Source organism: Brachionichthys hirsutus, chromosome 10 (assembly GCF_040956055.1).
Source record: "Brachionichthys hirsutus isolate HB-005 chromosome 10, CSIRO-AGI_Bhir_v1, whole genome shotgun sequence".
Taxonomy (NCBI): Eukaryota; Metazoa; Chordata; class Actinopteri; order Lophiiformes; family Brachionichthyidae; genus Brachionichthys; species Brachionichthys hirsutus.
The window spans coordinates 5,723,686-5,744,303 of record NC_090906.1 but is presented as its reverse complement, the minus strand read 5'-3'; the positions used below and the strand labels follow the sequence as shown (position 1 = coordinate 5,744,303).

At 46.8% G+C, this 20,618-nt stretch overlaps 2 protein-coding genes across 2 annotated transcripts; one reads left to right on the top strand and one right to left on the bottom strand.

Moving 5' to 3' along the window:
* Nucleotides 1-165: 165 nt before the first annotated feature.
* pds5b (PDS5 cohesin associated factor B) lies at nt 166-13,025 on the bottom strand. Its single transcript, XM_068744112.1, has 34 exons — nt 12,918-13,025; nt 12,434-12,637; nt 11,828-11,914; nt 11,371-11,468; nt 10,404-10,530; nt 10,033-10,113; nt 9,519-9,659; nt 8,808-8,923; nt 8,543-8,637; nt 8,165-8,310; nt 7,498-7,649; nt 6,746-6,859; nt 6,505-6,586; nt 6,375-6,423; nt 6,066-6,205; nt 5,738-5,853; nt 5,516-5,621; nt 5,178-5,338; nt 4,919-5,042; nt 4,356-4,514; nt 4,116-4,184; nt 3,783-3,919; nt 3,538-3,661; nt 3,210-3,414; nt 2,931-3,045; nt 2,639-2,771; nt 2,443-2,562; nt 2,275-2,337; nt 2,024-2,169; nt 1,797-1,869; nt 1,301-1,713; nt 1,095-1,175; nt 285-396; nt 166-198 (listed from the first exon to the last, which is right to left on the bottom strand). The coding sequence occupies exons 1-34, from the start codon at nt 13,023-13,025 to the stop codon at nt 166-168; spliced, it is 4,230 nt and encodes a 1,409-aa protein (XP_068600213.1).
* A 5,813-nt stretch (nt 13,026-18,838) lies between these two features.
* On the top strand, nt 18,839-20,443 carry zar1l (zygote arrest 1-like). Its single transcript, XM_068744980.1, has 4 exons — nt 18,839-19,372; nt 19,889-19,981; nt 20,077-20,151; nt 20,300-20,443. Exons 1-4 carry the CDS (start codon nt 18,839-18,841, stop codon nt 20,441-20,443), a joined length of 846 nt encoding a protein of 281 aa, XP_068601081.1.
* Nucleotides 20,444-20,618: the final 175 nt, after the last annotated feature.

Sequence of the window (20,618 nt, the reverse complement as noted above, 5' to 3'; positions counted from 1 at the left end):
CGTGTGGCAACGCGAGAGTGTGAACTCGTAACAGTAGGAGCTTCAGCGTATGAAAAGTCTAAAAAGTTCAATGTCCTTATTTCCTTTCCAATATTTATTCCTCCACAACTTTAGCGTAGATGCAACTGGTCGTCCCCCCCCCCCCCCCTCCCATTCTCCTCTGGCTCATCTTCGTCGTCCTGCAGGCTTCTTGCGACCCTTGCAGGGTGAAGGGAAAATAAATCAGGATGAATCTCTGAAGAGGAATCTCACTCAGAAAGTCCATACTTAAGATTCACGAGTACCTTCGGTGTTGGCTCCTCCTCCTCCTCCTTCTCCTCCTCCTCCTCCTCCTCTTCCTCCTCCTCTTCTTCAGAGTCATCCTTAGCCACAGCTGCCTTTGATCGTCCACCGCGCCTGGACAGTGAATCATTATCCTTATTATGCGTGTTTGAAAATGATTAGCATCCTGTTGACCCAACAACGCACAAACAATTATCTCTGGCCAATCAAGTGGCCTGCAATATTTGCATGACCTTTTATTTCCTGCCTAGTTCTTTGGAACTGCAATAAATGCAGCTCTAAAAAGTAGCACCGGATCAAGTATAGGAAATGTGGCTCATTTGTGCTTTAATGCTTCGTTTCTAATTATTTTTATACCATTCCGTAGGAGTCACCGTGAGGATGTTGGATTAAGATTGAATTATTTCCCACAAAATGTACCTTTACAATGAAATCCCTGTTGCAAGTACCATCGAGTATTCTTTTTGTACTTTGAGGTAAATCGTCCTGGGACTTTCCGAATAGCAACGCATGAACGACGGTCCTCACTCAACGGACACTTGGGCGCCTGCAGTTTTTATTAAATGGATGCGTTTAGCGACGAGGAATCGCCGTTACAACAATGCACTGGGGGGGGGGCTTCTTTAACAACAGGGTCTTCAGAAAGTAATTCCGTCGTTGAGTGAGGACCGACTGCACATCGCATTCCTGCCAAAATATTGTGGGAAGAGTTGAAAGGGTGGTCAAACAGCGATTCTGTTCACAGGAACACAAACGAGATTCTCGCTCCAGGAATGGAAAATGTCCCGGGAGGATCAGAAACGGCGGCTTACGTTGGTTTCTTGGCAGGTGGCTGAGCCGACTTGGGCGGCCGTCCCCTCCTCTTCTGCGGCGTGGACTCTGCCGACTCCGAACTGAAAACAAAGACAAAACGACAGCAGCTCGAATCCAACGGGAATTCCACCGATACAGGTCTGCGACGAATCGTTAACGGCGCCGGTCTGCGTTCAGCGCTGCAGGAGGCGTGTCCGTTCCTCACCCTTGTGATCGCCGCACCGCCCTGGTTTGCCTTCCCCTCTTGGGTTTTAACTCAACGATTTCACTGCTTCCGTCATCCTCGTCCTGCTCTTCCTCTGCTTCTTCCTCCCCCCGCTCCTCTACCTCTTCCTCCTCCTCCTCTTCCGGTGGAGGAGCCACTTTCTTCCGCCCCCTCTTTCCCCGAGCAGGCGTGTCCTGACTCGGAGCGGCGGACTTCGGAGGCCGTCCCCGGCGGCCCTTCTTCGGCGGGCTGTTCTGTTCGTCTTCTGGCCGATTGTCCTCGCCCCACTGGTCTTCCGATTCGGCCATCGCAGGCGCGTTGGCCGTCGCCTTCTTGCGCCCGCGCTTCGGCTTGCCCTCCTGGTCGTCGCCGGACGGCACGCCACGTTTACGACCGCGTGGCTTTTCGATATCCTGTAACGGACAGAACAAACGGCGCTAATGGGCGTCTGCACCCTTTCATGGCTGATGCAGACTGTTGATGTTCGACTTCATACCTTATCCGTGCTGTCTGCTCTCTTCAGGATGATGTCCTCAATTTCACTATGATCCATTTCGGTGCCGTCTTGTCTGAAACAAAATGATTAACGGTCACAGCTTTTATTCCAACTCAAAGTCCACAAAGCCCCCCCCCGAAAAAGTGGTGTGTGCGTTCCAGTAAACATCTTCTCTCTTCATTTACCACGTTCCTTAGACCCTGCATGTGTGTCTGTGCCACATGTACCTGGTCTTACTGCGCTGGGGGGACCCTGGGTTGGAGGAGGACTCGTCATTGCTGGCGGTCTCCATGCGGGAGGCTTTACTCTGGAGCTGCTTCCCCGCCGTTGACAATGGCTTGTTGACCGCACCCAGAACGTTAGCCGACTTGGGCTTGAGAAGCAAGAACCAAAATTGGTGTTTCAGTTCATTCCAGCAACACAACACAAGTGAGTTTATAGCGCCAACACTCTCACGGCCCCCAAGGGTTAAGCTTACCTTTCCTGGTGAGAAGAATGATTTCATCTCTGGTGGGAGATAATTTTTTGTGTTGCTGAAATTCTGCAGAAGAGAAAAAATATATTAAAAATGGAGAAAATGTTTCAGAGACTCGGCGCTTCCAGCTGTTGCTGGGCATATTAAAGGCTTCGGCGTGGAGAAGCTAACCTTGTCAGGTTTGGTGAAGAAGCAGGAGGGCAGCACGGGGTCTTTAGGGGACTCCAGGCTGTAGGTGGTGCTCTTTGACATGACGATGTGCATGGCTACGTCACACACCGTGTACAGTTTCTGTGCGGTGAGGACAGCAACGTGAATACGGGCCGTCATACACCCAGATCAAATGATTTCTCGGAGCAGCGTGTACCTCGTTGGTTTTGGGGTCAGTGGGGGACTGGGCGTCTTTTGTCTGTTTGATATTTTCCACCATCTTCCTGATGAAGGCGTGGCTGTTGTTCTCATTCTTGGCCATGATGATCTCGAGGACAAACCACAGAGCTCTGATGAGGAAGCAAAGTTTTTTACGTCAACATACAAAGACTTTAAAAGACATGCAGCAAAAGACTGTGGCTACTGCAGGGGCAACAGTAAAGGGGCGTGGTTCTTATTCAGCGTTTCGTGTTTCATTCATAAAGAACATTCCTTGTTATGCTACTCACTCTTTGATGTCTTTGAGCTGCTCGATGTCCTGCACCTTGACGTAGTCCGGGTCGTGCGCCAGCAGGTGGATGGCGTAGGGCACGACGTACTCCGGCAACAAGGAGAACAGCTTGTCTGTCGGACGACATCATCATCATCATCACTCATCACCACAGGAGCAAACGGAGCAAGGACCTTCCTTCCGTTTCCTCAGGAAAACGTCTTTTTCATTTACCCATCCCATTTAAATGTGATTTATTTTCACGTCACAAATGTTTTTAAAGGATTCCATTCTTTACCGCTGATGGCGGCGTGCTGCTTGAGGTACTCTCGCCGTAGGTTGACGTTTTTCACCAGACACTGGCGAGCGTGAGCCCTCCTCTCCTTCACGGGGTCCTTGGCGCACAAAGCGAACACCGCCATGTATTCCAGAGGCAGCCGGAGGCGACACAGGCCTCGATGGAGCTTCTGAGAAAAACACTGCCTCACCTGATAGCACTCGTCCTGAAGAGAAAAATCAGGAAACAGCGCAAGCATTAGGAAGCGACGGAGGGAGAGCGGCGGGGTTGGAATCCGACAATCAGAAACAATAAATTTGACGCAGCGCGCTAACTTGAGGAGTCTTACGTTGATAACGAGAGCGCACAGCTGATACTGTTCCAGTGTGATGATTTCGTGGTAGCAGGGCTCCTGAGCGAGTTTCAGCAGGGCGCACGCCGCGGCCAGACGCAGTCGTGACATGTCTGGTTTACTGGGGGGGGGGGGGGGGGGGGGACAGAAGAGGCAAAAAGGTTCACACCAAAGCTCACTCGGGCCCCGAAATGACTCAACTCTTGATGAAAACGTTCACCGTGAGAAGACAAAGCTTTTACCCCATCCTGCCCTGCTCGGTCAGGTCTCCATCACTGTGCAGAATGGCAGTCAGCATCCTCAGGGTGGAGTTACCCGATTTACTCTGGTTGTTCTTCACGCCTAGCAACCACCTCACCATCAGCTTTATGCCCTGGATCTGAAGGGAGGCGGCGGGGGGGGGGGGGGGAGATCACAACATCATTAATATAACCACACAAAAAAAAAACCACATTCAGAAGCCGAGAGGTCTCCTCTTTTTACAATGTCTGATATGATAATAAACGATTAATTTGCCACAGAGTCACACATCAATGGTTGGACAGTTTTTAAGAGATTGAGTGTTCAGCTCCGACCTTGGCCATCGTCTCTGGAGACACTTCATCATCAGAAACCCAAAGTTTAGTCGTTTTCTTTCCTGGGATCTAGAGAAAACACAGAACCGTCAGACACAGTCCACAAGCTGGAACAGATGCAGTAAAGGAACACTGATCCTCCTGCAGGACCGATTCTCCGCTTAGACACGGACTCAGCCTGCTAAAAAGAGCGGGCTCCACGTGAGGCTGATTTAAAGTGATGCGCGGTGTCATTTGTACCCTGTCGTTCATGAGCAGATCCTTCACTATGACGTTGGCCACCAGAGACTTGAGTGGTGCTGCAAACTGTTCTGGGGCCAGCTGAGCTAGGTGGCCCAGGGTGGTCAGGGGAGTGATGAGCTGCTCCAGGTTAGCAGGGTCCAGGCTTTTGTGCAGAGGCTTCAGAGACAAGAACAGGACGTTTCATTGATCGTCAAAGTAAAAGCATGTACAGAAAAACATAAAACCATCAAGACTATGAAATATTTCCTGGATCCGTGCCTCGGAATGATTCCGTCCTGAAATCCTATCCAGCGCTAAAGATTTCTACTTCATTCTGAAATTTGGGATATTTTTCCGACAAACAAATGGCGATAAAGTAAAGCCTCCTTTTGTACAGGAAAAACCCCGCCACAAATCAATGTTCACATTCTCGTTTTAGTAAGATTCCAGCGCCTCATCGTATTTCACAGCTTACTGAAGCTGTAGGGTGTGTGTGTGTGTGTGTGTGGGGGGGGGGGGGGGGGGTGGAATGACCTCATGATGTACAGGGAAGCACAAAACACGCGACGGGAATGACTGACCTCAAAGATCTGGGCGAAGTGCGTGTCTCTGCTTGTGAACATGGCGTTGATGCAGTGGATGGCATACTTGGCTTGGCGTGGGGGGCCTCTCTTAGCTTTAGCCTGTAGTACCGGCAGCAGGACACTAGGGGGAGCAGAGAGTCATTTAAAAACCACTGAAAAGTGCAGCAAGCGTTTGTGCATCAACGAGTAACCGCAGCATCCGTGTGCAGCTATACATAGAGAACTCATGAGTGACCGACCGGGCGGTGAAACGTACGATTTGATGTGAGGAAAGCTCTCTTCCATCTTGCTGCCCGTGTTCTTGAAGATCTGCAGCGCAGCCTCGGCGACCTTTTCGTCGTCCATCTTCAGACAGCCCAGAAGTGACTCAAACGTCTCTGCAGAGTGGAACGACACTGGGTGCGTGAAGGACAGCACCTGTGGACGCAGAAACGAGGAGGATTTCAACAATGATCCTCAGAAATGGGTTGGAGCACATGAATGAACTGGTTAGAGACAAATAGTAGGAATACGAACGCGGTTATACAATTTAATGTGTCCCTGTAACAACAACAACTGCTATCCAGAGCAGAACAGAGGAAGTTTGGGTTTCACCTTCAGAAGTTCCAGTCCTGCTCTGATGGCCTCTTCAGTTGGGACACCCTCCTCCTCATCGTCAGCTGTTCCGTCTATGGATTTGTTGACCTGTTTAATCAAAGCACTTAAACACAAAAGAGAGAAGAAAAAGATCAAACACTGGATAGCTGAAGCGAACATCACTGGGTTCTGTAGCTCTGAAATGACTTTAAACGCGGGTTTAAAGGTTCGGCCCTTCACCTGATAGACTCCGTATCGATGTGCACAGGCGCGATTCTCTCCAGCAGGAACTTGACCATCTCCAGGAACGGGTTGCTGGGCTGTTTGGGGCTGCCAAGCTTCTTAGTGATGTCTCGCTGAAAAGAACAAACAAACAACGCAAGTAAACGATACCGTACTAGAAAGGCCCCGGCGGTTTTCACTACTCAAGTTCTAACTGAAAGCAAACTATTGCATTCAGACCAGCAATTTTAAGGCTCAAATAAGGTTAATTAAAATGAAACCAAAGCTGGAGCAGCGGTGACAGCATTTCAGCCGGAGGGCACCGAACAGAAACGGCAACGCTCACCACACAGACTTCAGCTTGCTTGCAGGAACAGGAGGGGCTGACCAAGGTTTCCAGCTGATCTCTGACGCGCTCGTCGTCATCCAGGACCTGAGCCAGCTTCTTCACAATGTCCTGAGCCTTGCCCGGGTCTGGAAGACTCTCTAGAGTCACAGAATTAAAGAAGTGATGTCTAAAAAAAAAAAAAAAAAGGGGCACAGACTTCCAACAAGGGTGGTGAAATCAAATCTGTTTAATGTTTTGTTCTATAAGCCTTAATAAAAATATGCTAATGAGAAAAGCTATCCAGACCCAGCTTGTTTGTTTCCTTACTTGTGATCACCATGACTTTGGCAAAAACAGCCTTGCTCGATGCTTCAGACTACGACAAATACGGAAAGAAACACATCAGCAACACGAGACCAAAGCAACAAGCCATCCGGAGCACGCTTCCCTCAGTCACCTTCGGTTTCTTGATCAAGTCCAGCAGGTCTTTGACGTTGTGCCTGAGCAGATTCTGGCACTTCCACATCTCATTCAGAGCTCTGTGAGGAACAGGAGGAGGACGGATCAAGGCCGTCCCTTCTGAACAGTCAAACTATACAAAATAATTTATTCCAATTTCTCGTTTCAACCGGACAGGAAATGACGAGCAGCATGTTGCAGCCAGCTGTTATTAATCTTGCAGTCGAAGAAAGGCTTACTTGACAGCATTTGGGTCCAGAGTGGCGTACATGTAGTAGAGACACTTCATCCGTTCAGTCGTTTCCAGGTTGTGGGGAACCATGTACTGGGCAAAAACCCGCTCCACCAGCAACCTGCGGACACGGAGCAAGATAAGAATAGCAACAACCAACCAAAACAACCAATAGCAACCAACGAGCAAGAATTTCTGCTCGTTTGAGCCGAGAGTTCGACAGTCATCGCCGGACCAATGGACTTGTTGTAATCGGATGCCTCTTTGTCTAGAAGGACCTTCCCGAGTGTGGCGTTGAGATTAACCTTCACGCGGCTACAGACATCGCATTGCGCCGCGTACATGCAGCAGCCGGGCGAGCTAGAGGACGACTCGACCCTCAGACGCTGCTCTGCAGTTAAATCACACTCTGGTGCTTCATGGATCGGTCCGTGTGAAGCTCCTCATCTTTCTGATTTAGCTGGAGACATTTTCAGCATGGCATTCATGCCCATGTGCGTGTACAGAGACAAAGACGGACACAAATGTCACGTTGAAAGTGACGCTAGTGTGCAGTACGACTACTAAAATGTCCCCAAGGCTGCTGTAGGTGGTCAATGTGAGATCTCTGACATTTTATCCCGTCCGATTGCCACGCTGTGCAAGTCAAGGAACGCACGGAGGCTGGGCTGCGGCGCACGGATGAGCGTCTGATTCATCAAACTGGTGAAACCGCCCAACTCCTCATTCGTTTTCTACTGAAGCACTTGCAGCACCAACCTGTCGTCAATGCTGTTCTGGTAGTAGATGTGCAGCAATTTGTCTTTGATCCAGGAAATCTGCTTGGATGCCTCTCTCCCGCCCTCCCCCTGCAGCGAGTACTTCCGGTAGATCGACGCCAGGCCCATCATGGCCTCCTTACGTACACGCCACTGATGGAGGGGGGGGGGGACAAATACATCATCGTGTACTCCAGGTAAATGGAAATGCTATAGAGAGCCATAAAGCGAAACGTAACTATGGCTCTGCAATATAAACAAAGAAAATCATTTTGTGATACAAGTTCACTGGAAGAAATAGTAGAATTAGAGACTTTGATAAGATAGAAACACAACATAATCGAGCTCTGCTTCCAGAAGCAGGCTCAGCGAAACGCACCACAGGCTGTTTTGGCATCAAGGCCCAGATAGAAAATAGGGATGAGGGCTCACTCGGAGAAAACGGTACAGAGAGCAGCTTTAAACATCGAGAGCTGCCCACACAGAGGATACTGGTGGGTGCAGAAAACACAACAATGACACCAAATGGCACACACTAAAACAAGCTTCACAGAATAATCTGACCAGCAATTAGACCAGCCCCCTGAAGCAAGCAGGAGCAATCGCCGCAGCAACCAACTTGCATGCAACACAGCAGGAACCCACACACACGCAACGCTCCAACTTACTCTCTTGTCCAAGGTCCTCTCCTTCACAAAGTTGAGCAATGCATCATTGACTAAAGACAAGTCCTTCTTGGCAGCAGTTACTATAGAGACGATGACATCATGGCGGATGGCCTCCTCTGGGTCATGCGATCTGACCCGCAAGTATTCTGGGAAAGAAAGCGGGAGCAATTGAGCGAGGATGAGAAAGATGTGGCCACTTCAGGCACAGACAAAATATCCCAATGCTTGTCGTTTCTGACAAATTACACATTATTGTGAAATTCATAAATTATTTATCGGGTTGCTTAGAAGTGTTTCGGGAAAAAAAAAAATACAATAAATTTAAAAGCCCGACAAGTGACTGAAGCCTCGGAAAGCTGAAGCATTCGGCTGAAGTACCTGTGAGGTCTTTGGCCAGGTCTGGGTGGTTCATGAGACAATGACTGGCAAACTTAACACACTCCAGTCTGATAGGTACATGGATGTCATTGAACCTGCAAGGCAACGCGCACACGCGAGCACGCACACACACACACTTAAAGGACAGGTAACCCATCAGGTACCGTGTTCAAGCATTTAATGTGGATTAAAGGACGCGGTCACCACGAGACAAATATCACAAATAGGATGATTTCTATGTGCTATAGTCACGACTGAAACCCACCTGCCCAGGTAACACTGCCATAGCGGTTTGTTCTGTGCCGCCAACTCAGAGTCCTTGGCTCCAAACATCTTTGCCAGCAGCTTCACCACCTGCAGCCTCTCGTCATTATCATTACTCTGCAGAGACAGAGAAAAATGACGCACGGGACCTGCTGCGCCGCCTGGACACGCCGAGTCACCCACATGATGGACGCAAGCACTAATCCCCATTTTAAATGGGCACAGATGATGAGAAGCAGTGACAAAGGAAGGAAGAAGTAATGAGCACTGAGGAGAGAGAACGAGGGAGATAAAGCTGAGAATGAGGAACTCTGAGGGCGAGACGGAGTGAGAGAGAGAGAGAGAGCGAACGAGGGCGAGCTTGTCTCGGCTATTATTGTGAGGAGGCAGCGGTGATGTAGACTCGCCCTGAACAGTTAATGGGCGTTGTACATCAGCAGGATGCGTTCAGGAGCCGCTACAGCAGCAACATTACGCTGACTGGTGGAGTATTTTATCTCACTAATACAAACCTGCAGACAGAGAAAAAGCTCTGCACACGAGAAACTCTATGAATATTCTTATTCACCTTCCAAGCTTCCTAATAAATTGTCTCCAACAACACAAAAGGAATCGCAAGGCGCTAATGGCGTCATTTATGCAGCCCCAGGAAATCAGAGGTTTGAAAATCCGCACAGCGTCTTGGTGCTTCAGTGTTCAAAACAACGAGTACCTTCAGCTTGAACTCGAGCTGCGGCAGCACCGACAGCAGCAGGTGACTGTCTATGTTGTAGAGCTCCAAGATGAGGTCGAAAACGTGTTCGGATAGATCGCTGACGGAGGTCTTTCCCAGCATCAGCACCTGGTTGAAGAACTAATGGAGAAGATAGAATGAGAGAACAATGGATCTCCAAGGAATACCGTTTATTACGCTTCTATTAAAGAAGAAATGAATGAATCGAATAACTACATATTACGGTACATTATTAATAATAGGCACATCCATGGCGAGGTCAAGGGTTAAGTAAAGACCAGCATCTCAGGGGTTGGCGGGGATTCCTCATTTACAGCAAATCCATGTCTGCTAGGCTAAACACTGTTTCCCACTGGTGCTAAAAACCCAAAACCAACTACTCCAAAAGCCTCAAATATGAACTGACCACACTGAAGCTGCATCATCACAACCATTTCTGAATTTCATGCCTATTTGTAGGAGTGAAAAGTATAAAAACAACACAAACGCTTACATTGGTGATGTAGGGCTCAATAGCCTGAGCGGTCCTCTTCAGCAGAGCTTTGGCTAGATCGTACGCTTGCTTATTCAAATTCTAGACACACACACACGCACACAAATAAAAACCGGATTAAACTGTGCATAAAGAGCCACAAAAAAGTACATTAAATTCAAGGGTACTGTTCATCCTTTCTTTCATATTGGATGCATTTAGGACGGTCAAACACATTTTGATACATCAACTCTTGTGCTGCGATGCTTCTTCTGGCCTGCAGGGGTCTCAATGAATTGCAGGCCATAGAAAACAATGCTGTCCAGTGGATTGACAGCAACTTCAGCAGTCACATCATTCACAGTGGGCCCAGGTGTGTGTGTTGAACGTACTTTGTGCGCTGGAACCAGGTTGACCAGCACGGTGTCCAGCAGCTCCTGAGACACAGAGTCACCCTCACAGATGATGGAGCTCATCAGGTCCACCATGTGCATGTGTACCTTCTGGTTGTGGCCATTGCTGGGGAAATGAGGCAAGACAGGTCAAAGGTCAAGGACGGCGTCACTGTAGATAATAATATTAAATATCCAGAGTATTTACATCATCAACCGCTACTAGAAGACTGAAGTTTACAGCAACATGATGGATTTTGTTTTACTGGTAGAGGGCATGACTCCTGTTCCTCAATCAATAGCCGTTTTGCACAGCCACAAGCAGCAGCGCTTGTATCACACAGAATTCTGTACAGATATGAGTACACCTCTGAGCTGGTAGCGGACGGAGCACCTGCGCCGAATGCATGTCTGTATGACAGAAGCAAGCTGGCGAGGTGATAGGATGGTGGAGGTGGTAGGGGGGGGGGGGGCTACTTTAATGGAGACATTATGAAAAACTCACTTTTCCCATGTTTCTACACTGTTTTGCTGGTTTTGGGTCACTACCAACCCAAAACCAGCAGAATAAATGAATCCTGCATAGTTTGCATAGTTCTGTAATCACCTACTGAAACGCGTCTGGCAGAAATCTCACCCCCTGTGACGTCACAGAGGGCGAACGTGCACATGCATGCACATTCATTGTGTGCACTCAGCTGTGTGCACGCAAGCATCAAACTTAGTTTCAGTTTTGTTTTCAGAGGCTTTTCTGATGGAGCTGTTTGAGACAGAAAAGAGGGACGCTGTCCTGCAGTATCTGTTTGATGTTTTAAAAAAATATTTCATACAAGTGTCTGGGAACTGCAATACCTTGTGGAAAAGGAGTATATGTGATCTTTAATCAAGAAAAAATAAAATCTTTTTTAAAAGCTGGGGCGAGAACATGATATCAAGTGAGGCTTTGATAACCGATAGAGAGACTTACTTGATGACTTGGAAGAGCGTTCTGTAAAGCTGGGTGAAGATCTCGTTGCTGTCTTCAAGCTCAAAGCAGATGTTGTAGGACTTCACCCAAGCGATGTTCTGAACAGAGACGACAGTGCAGAGACACGTCAAACGTCCTCAGGACATGAACAAACCAATAGCAGGGAATTCCCTCGCACGGCTCTAAGAAACAGACCAGTCTCTAACACACTAAAAAAAATTATTCGCCGATATATATATATCAATACGTCCCCGTCCCCCCAGAGAGTAACGAGTTTGTTGTACGAAGGCATCCACAGCACTGGAACACAAACATACTAAGAATTTTAATGGACTCTGAAGGATCCAGATTCAATGCAGCTTGAATTTGATCAGACGTCACACACACACACACACACACACACACACACGCACACACACGCACACACACACGCACACACACACGCACACACACGCACCTCCAGCAAGTAGAAGTATCTGTTGAACTGAGCACTTTTTGTGTCTTCTAGTCCTTTGAGCTGTCTTGTGATAAACATGAAAATGTCCTGCAGACAGAAAGGAAACAGTGAATGCTTCGCACGCACACAAACGTAGACATTCACAAGACTCTGGTGGAACTTTTCACCGCATCAATAATAAAGCCCTGCTGTGAACACGGACGTAAGGCAACAATGCTGCAAGTTTATAAGGTCAAGGTTCAGAATGACAAGAAAGAGATACCCTCTTGAGACACAAAAGCAAGCGTAGGTATGAATGCTAATGATTTACCCATCCAGCGTAGAAGATCTATCAAGTGTGATTCGTATCAGGTTTCAACCCAAATGATGCACAAATCTTAGAATATAAAAAAATCAATGTGTCAGTTATTGCTAAATGAATTCTAGGTGTGAGATAAATGTTATTACTCATTTATTGGTGTACGAATCAATACAAAATGATTTACAATGTACACATCAATGAATCACAGATTACATTTCCAGATGTCATTCATGCAATGAACCAATTCTTATATACAAAATATACATAGAAGTAAAGTAAATAAATACTAGCACAGAGCAGCGTACCTTAAGTTTGTCTGGGGATGTGTAAGGCGCCTCCGGGGCATAAATCCTGAATATGTCAGCCAGACAGCAGGCCACCAGTAGACGTACATCCTTGTCCGGGTGTTTGAGGAAAAAGTCCGAGGCGAGATGAAGGGCCAGGTTCAGGTACAGCTCCTTCTCTTCCTCAGAGTCCTGGTCCATATCCATGAAGGTCTTCACAACCATCTAGGCGAGAAGGAGAAGGAGTGGGCAAATAATGAGGCGGCACAGAAGATACCGGATGGCAGCGGCTTTGGGAAGCGCGTCACCGAGCCAAGACCTTGGGATCTGTGATCCCTATTAACACTATCAAATTCAAAATCAAACATTGAAAAATAAATGTTTCAATAATGCATGATCTACTGCTAATTCCACAAATCAAAGAACGTTTAAAGCAGTCAGAGTAATGCGTCAATAGCAGGCTTGCTAGTCTCAAACTGCACCAGAACAGGATGTAGACGCTGACCTTGAGCCTCCGGACCATTTCTTCCTTGGAGATCTTGTCTGAGATCTCCTTGACCCCCGGGGGGTAGGTCACCTTCCCATCTGTGACTCGAGCTTTAGAGTGAGCCATCCTCTAGCTCTTCACGGCCTAAAGAAGGAGGGAGCGCACAAAGTAAGTTTGATGAGAGCAAGACAGAATGCAAACCAAGACGGAGGATTTCATTAACAAAAACACGAACCTAGAACCAATACAGGCTGCACGATATGGCCTAAAACTAGGCATGCGACAAAAAGATTCATTTCTTTTTATCTAAAATCTATGTTAATTTTGAAACTTTGAGTCCCCCCCCCCAAACACAGTCGATCCTCGTTCCATTCCACTATTCCTCCTCCTCGTGGGCTTCCGTAGCCCAGAAGGAGGAGGAGCAACACAGATAGAAAGAGCAGTGCTGCCGCTGCGAGTAGAAGAGAACGCCGTTCAAACGGGATCAGTAATTCAGTCATCCGGAACCGGTTCGGGTTTGATCCCACTGATGATCAACAGGTGAAGCCGTGCTGCAAAAACCTGTTTCAAGACTGTAGCTACAGGTAGCAGCACGGCCAACTTGTTTCAGCAGTTGAAAAACAAGCCCCCCCCCCCCCCCCCCCGATTGAACAGAGAAGTGCATTCAGCCTTCCCCGACACGAAGACGGCAGCCCGAGCACTGCTGCTACAAAGCAGACGGCACTTGAGAGATTCACCAACTGTGTGCCGTATGATAAGGGTGGAGGCATGAATGTAACCGTGTTTGGGTTCTGATTTCTCCACTAAATCCCTATATACATGTTAAATTCAACCCTTTGATGCATAAAATGACGCGAGTATAATGACTGAAGCGTGCATTTCTGTTGGATTGGAAATTTTCATGCAAAAAGGGAAGAAAAAAAAAATCACAACCAAGTTAAGTTCAGTGAACCTTTTATTTCAAGCCGGGCTGCTGCACTCAAGCTTTGATGTTTTATGTGGTGTAGGAGGAGACGAGGACATGCAGAGTTTGAGGCATTCTTCATTTTGAAGTGGATGGCATTTCAGGTGGTGAAACAAATTTGTGCTACTGCTACCTCTGGCAGCTTCGGTTCAGCGGCACATTTTGCAGATAACCACGTCAGGAGAAGTGCGATGGTTATAAGACTCTGCTTATAACCATCAGCCCTATCAATCTCTGCAGGCACTTTCATCAATAACCTCGTCTCATCACATACACTTAAAATCTGGCTACTCTTCAGGAAGCATTTAGGTTTACAGTGTCTCTCTTAACACCGACTATGATGGACACCGACATCGGAAAAGGTGGCGGTTTATCAAGGATCTTTAAGAGGACGGAATATTTCCATCCTCTGAACAGCTAGTAATGAAATACAAATGACCACGTGCCATATTCTTTCTAGAATTACAGCCGAGGGATTTCCTTCAGTAAAAACACAACCTGAATGAGGTCATGACCTATGTAAAACCTGAAAATATTTAATTCACAGTAAATGGAGGAAGGATTGAGATCAAGAAAACATGGACCTCATTTCTATCCTTTTTGTTACTGATATTAGGATAACTAATTGAACTGATGCATATCAAGATCATGCACAAGTGGGGTGCAGAGTATACTTAGGATTCTGATTCCATTCTCTAGTTCTTGCATCATTTTTTATTTACTTATTCATAAATCTTTCAGCACCAATTTTCTTCTGCCACCTCAATGAAGAGACGTTGCAAAAAAGGTCGCTTCACTTTAAGAGCTGAAAAAGCTAATCGACTGATTAGCTAACTCTCAATTTAATTCTGTAATTATTTACTAAGTGAGTGACCCTATGATAGTCCTTTATGCAATGACTTTGCTGGTTCCGGATTCTTAAATGTGAGCATTCTTTCTTTTTTTAGAAATAATGGCTTATAGTGAAAATAAATAAATAGAAATCCCCCCCAAAAACATTCAATTAAATCATCAGCTGATCAATTAATAAATAATGAGTGTAGCGACATTACAGGTTTTGTTACATTGCTGTAGTAAGTCGACTCGGATTATTCTTTCCGTACACAGGCACTGCACAAGTCCTTTTGTTTGTTTACTGAACAAGACGGCAGCGGAACAACGCGACACCCGTGTGTGTGACTTTATACAGCAAGCCAAAGGGGTGCGACATGCAACACCGCACCTTTGACACCCGGTGTGACATCTGACACGAGATGAAAGTACTTTGTAAAGAACGGAACATGGCAAAGACAAGAAGAAAACCACAACTGCTAATCGGAGAAGGCTCTCCTCCAATCAGAGGGCATATAGCTTTCTGCCGTCGCTCCAAATGAAGACATTTTTTTCCAGTTGCTTTCCTTCTTTTTACTTTTCTTTTTTTCTGGTTTTGGAAGCATGTGTAAATACATCATCAAAAACATCACAGCCCCCCCCTCCCGGCTTTCCACCTCAAGTTTACACAGATGTGTGATTTGCAGATGTTACACCCCCATTACATCTGTTGTTTTTATACTGTACCATCAGGCCAAAAAAAAAAAAGAAACTGCCAAACAATCCTGCCTCAAAACGTCTGCGTAAACGACACCACTATCACGATGAATAAGCATGTCCAAGTGGATATTATTATATATAAAAAAAAGAAACATGGGTGTCCTCCCCTACAACCCCTCTTTGATTCGTTAAAAAAACATCACTGCCATGTTGTTTGACCCCATGATCTACAGGCATGGTCAAAACTGCGTGAGGGATATTCTGAACGTAAAACAGACAGAAACACAAAACAAATGAAAAGAAGGAAATTGAACAGATATCTGTCTGCAGTTCAGAACTATGCAAACAAGCCAATCCTGTCACATTTTCCCTGGTCTGCAATTCTACCTGCTGACACTGATGAAGCACAAAAACTGTCCAACATGCGCTCTGCATCAGAGCTTTTTTACGTTTGAAGGAGAGGAGATTATCAAGGGGTCGGTCTGCCGGATGACAAAAGCACTTGTTGGGTTTGATTTGAGACCAGGCAATGCTACGGAGCTCTGAATAACAAGAAAATGTTCTGCAGCTGTACCTGAGCTTTTATTAAAACACGTACACCAGAAGGGACAATCCCACACACCGGACACAGACGGGCTGCCAAATCGCTGCTTTCTGACCTTACTTTCCAACCCACAGCTGATGCCAGATTTGAGGCCATCCCTCCCCCTCAGTCGGCCACAGGCAGAGCCCAATCAGAGTATTTTTCATCTTGTGGCTGCGAGTCTGTCTGGGTACCGTCCACCAGGGAACAGTCACTTTGCATAAGAAGAGGCAGTAAATAATTACAAAAGCTTTGCCTCATAATAATAAACCGACGGAATAATTGGCCCTTTTCCAACTCATTACCAGTTTATCATAGTAAAACACATTCAACCCCTAACTGGGGCTTCAGTCCAGTGGTTGAGAAGATGAAGACGGAGCACGCAATCTAACAAATCGTGTTCTTACAGATGAAAAGATAAACGGTAAGCCAATATCCCGAAGTAGGTTGGGGCGTAAAAACGGAGGGAAATTACATTTCCAAAACAAAAATTACAGGAAATACAGAGACACCCTTCATTTTCTGTTGTAATCCATTGACCATGCATTCATCTGGATATCAGCGAGTTGCATGACTTGCTGTGTGTAACAGACTTGGCTCATAATTTTATGTTTGAGGCAACATCAGTGAAAATTAAAAGTCAAACTTAACGTGACAAATGTAATACAAATTCAATATTTTACTGAATCCTAATAAAAGACCGCAAACTAGACAAAAATTATCATCTGACACAAATTCCAATGCAACAACTTTATTATAAAAAATAAATAAATAAATCCTTAACTCATGGATAAGTAATGAGCCACTGGTCCCCTGATCGATCCGCGATGACGACGCCTCAACGCACGAACCACTGCAGCGCGCCGGCGGGCCGAGGTTATCGATAACAGCGCGCCGTCCTGTGAGTCGTTGAAGTTTCCACTTCCAGAACCGCACAAAGGCTTTTGTCTTTCGTTCACGTCAAACAATAAATGTGCGCGAAATCATGTAGTCCTCACCAACTAAGATGAAAATCCAATACTCTCTTAATCCATCAATTTGTCCAGCGGAGTTATTAAATGCACCATTTACGCATCAAAGGGGCGAAAAGCCTCGGGCACAGAACTCACAACAATGCGTGTCGAAGCGACAATAAACGCGCACTGGAACGGCCGTGCGATAAATGCTACGTCTACGATCGATCGAAAACATTTAAAATAAAATAATAATAATGACTCGATGCAAGTTAACGGTAGGATTAGCTTCGCCGTGCTGTGTACTGCGGTGGACCCGGACCGCCGAGCTGCTGACTGATGTAGTTAGCTGCGGCTAGCTAGCTGCTATGCATATCTGGCTAGCATAACCGAGCTAACGCTAGCAACAGCGATCTCAGTGACAGACGGGGGGAACCGAACGAAACACCCGGCTAACTAGCGTTAGCAATAACAACATTAAAGTCCTTCAAGCACGTCCACTCGTAGATTTAAAAATACTCCCGGGACGCGGACCCTTGCTAATGTGCTACCGCGCGTCACTAGCTAGCCGTTCTGCGGCGCAGGGACCCCGGTTCGCCCAGCGCCGTGAATCCGGACCCAGGCGGGCGCAAGGGCGCGTTGCGCCGCCGGAAACCTAGCGACTCCTCGGACACATCCAGAGTTCCACCTCGTTTCTCACGACAGCGGCTGCAAGTATTCGCCCCTTCCGATCAGAACGATCTGCTAATTCGCGCATTTCATTACCTGTAACGGTGAACTGTGCTCAATCGCGTCCTCCTCGGCAGCTCTCTTCCCCCTCCTAGCTCCAAAATGGCGCCAATATGAGCAGCCTCGGTGCCGATGGGTGCGACTCGTCGGTGAGCGTGCAGCGCCACCTACAGGGAGACTCCACGCAGGGCTCCTGGATCTGCTGCTATTGTCCTCTCATCTACATTAATACAAATTATTATTAGTTTTTTAGCTCGCTAAATACATTTTCCCTGATGTATCATGGCCGAGTGTGAAAACTGCTATGTTTGCATCGAAACTATAAAACAGAAAATTAACAATTTAACATTAGCCCGAGAATAAAACACACAACGTGTGTGTGATCGAGATTTAGTATGTGTTAAAATATACAAGCACAAATAATATGCTGCCTTGTACTGAGTACAATCAGCAGCGTTTTAGCGTAAACTCATGTAAAAACGATCAGTTTAATCAGACAATTAAAATAGATTTTTTTTTTTTTTGACTTTTCATTTCATGGAGCTGAAATGCACATCATTTTAAAACACAAAGGCGGATTTGTTCCCCGGCCAGAGGGAGCTATAGGGGGAGCTCCAGTATAATGTTTGAATGGGACTCCTCAAACCTAAATAACCATACAACACTTAATTTCATTAAAAAAAAAAAAAACATGGACACTCCAAGAGTATGAATGGGAACTTAAAAACCATGTCTTCGTTTGAAGCAGGCGACAGTCGGCTCCTGCTTTCAGCAGTGAACTTTAACTTCCGGATCAGATTTTTGGGATAATCTCAGCGGATTTATATAATTTCAGGCTGTGAGAATTCGGCCAGACATTGCTTTTAAATAAGGGATTTTTAACTGTGAATTAAACCGTTACGTGCATCGAATCCAACAATTGAAACTTTCAGTAAATATTTTAAACTATTATCAAATTTGACAATCTTAGATAGATTGTCACTGCAACAGATTACATTTTTAGAAATATGGTTCCGAACCTGCTTGCGTGTCTGGCTAAGTAAATTCTAAATGCTAATTAAAAAAAAATAATAATAATTCTGTATATCAACCCCCCTGTTACCAATCAACCAATTAGTGCTGCGAAGCCAACCGTTAAAATCCCGGCGAGAAGCACCTGCGCCGGTTTCACGGCTCCAGGATGGAGGGGTTTCTGCCGTACGACGCCTGCGGCAACCCGGACTGCCCCCCCGGATCTCAGGGCAGCGGCTGGGCGAAGCCAGGAAGCCGCTTCATCACGCCCCAGGGCCTGAACTACCTGGACCTCTGCAAGGCCATCATAGCCCAGGTCGGCCCCGGCGCGCCTCCTCTGCGCAAGAGGGCAAATACCAAAGAGTGCGGCGTGCAGGTCAACGGCAAAGTGGATAAGATCATCCAGTGCTCGCTGGGTCCCAAGACGCTGCTCTGCTGGGGGGAGGGGGGCGAGCATCGTGAGCGCGCCCAAGCCCCGAAGCCGGACGAGAGCGCGCCGTGCAAACTGCGCTTCGTTTACGCGCCGGTGTTCGAGCGCAAGGCCCCCTCCCCGAAGGAACTGCGCGACCGCGGCGGAAGCGAGGAAGATGCTGAGCAGGCGGACTCTGACGGGGATGCTGAGACGGATCCGAGTTGCGGAGAAACCGCGAAGGACTCGGAGACAACTTTCCTCAGATCTTCTTCTCAGGGCTCCAACTTTCAGGTGGGCTTCAGAATTAGGAGCGAAGTGAGGCCAGAAAATAAATCCAAGTTTAAGAACATTTAATCTCAAGTACCAGCAGTGGGGGGATCACAGGGAGGATTAAAAAATGTGTGTATTATGCGGAGATTAAAACAGCTGATGCTTAGAATTACTGCTGGTAATCTGATACTTGTGTTGAACCGAAACAACAAAGTTCTTTAAAGTAGATTTGATAGAAATCCTTGGTTTCAAACCCAGGAAATAAAAACAAATAAAAACAAACCTCACTTTAATGGGCTTACATTTTTGGTTTATCTGTACTGTTGCATGTTTCCAGGATATTTCAGGCAATTTTAAAATGTGTAATTAAACGAAGTATAACCGAATGGGGATTTAAGGAGGTTTAAATATAAGATCAAAAATGAACTGAAGTGATTGGCAAAAAAAAAAATAGTTGCCAGTTGGTCCAGCATTGTAGATGGATTTATAGTCGGAATAATTTGCGTGCGCCAGTAATTCCAGTGTGTTGCCTTTCAGTTCCTGGAGCAGAGGTACGGCTTCTTTCACTGCAAACAGTGTAATATCCGGTGGGAGAGTGCTTACGTGTGGTGCATCTCTGGGACCAGCAAGGTGCGTGCTGCATGCTGAGGTTCAGCCTCCACTAAATTATGTTTTACAAAGTCTGCATAAGAACTCGTGTGACTTTTGTTTTTATATCTGCTCAGGTGTACTACAAGCAGCTGTGCCGGAAGTGTCAGGTGGGATTCAACCCCTACAGAGTGGAGTCCATCCTCTGCAGGGTACTTCTATACTTTCATGTAGCAAGTGTTGCCTTTCTACTTGTTCTTCCAGTTTTCATATTTGAATTTGGTGCCTTCTAAACGTTGGTGAGCTTCGAGGTGCATAAACGGCGTTCTAAATCGTTTCGACCCTTCTCCCCCGTCTCAGGGTTGCTCTCAGACTTGCTGCAGCTGTGAGAAGAAGCAGAGGCACATCAACATGAAGAGGCCTCACCGCCAGGACCTGTGCTGCCGCTGTAAGGGCATGGTGCTGTCCTGTGACACTACCTACAGCTACAAATACATCGTCTGAGCTCTGGAAGCGCCGGTCCACCGTGTAGATCTATCTGCAAGCAGACCTGCTGTCACTAAAGGACGCTGCCTCCACGACCAGACACAAAACGATGGTTTGTTATCCTGCTGGCGACCTGATGAGTCTCTGCTTTGGTCCGTTTTTGAGACAAATTCTCAAAGGCCGTGTCCCTTCA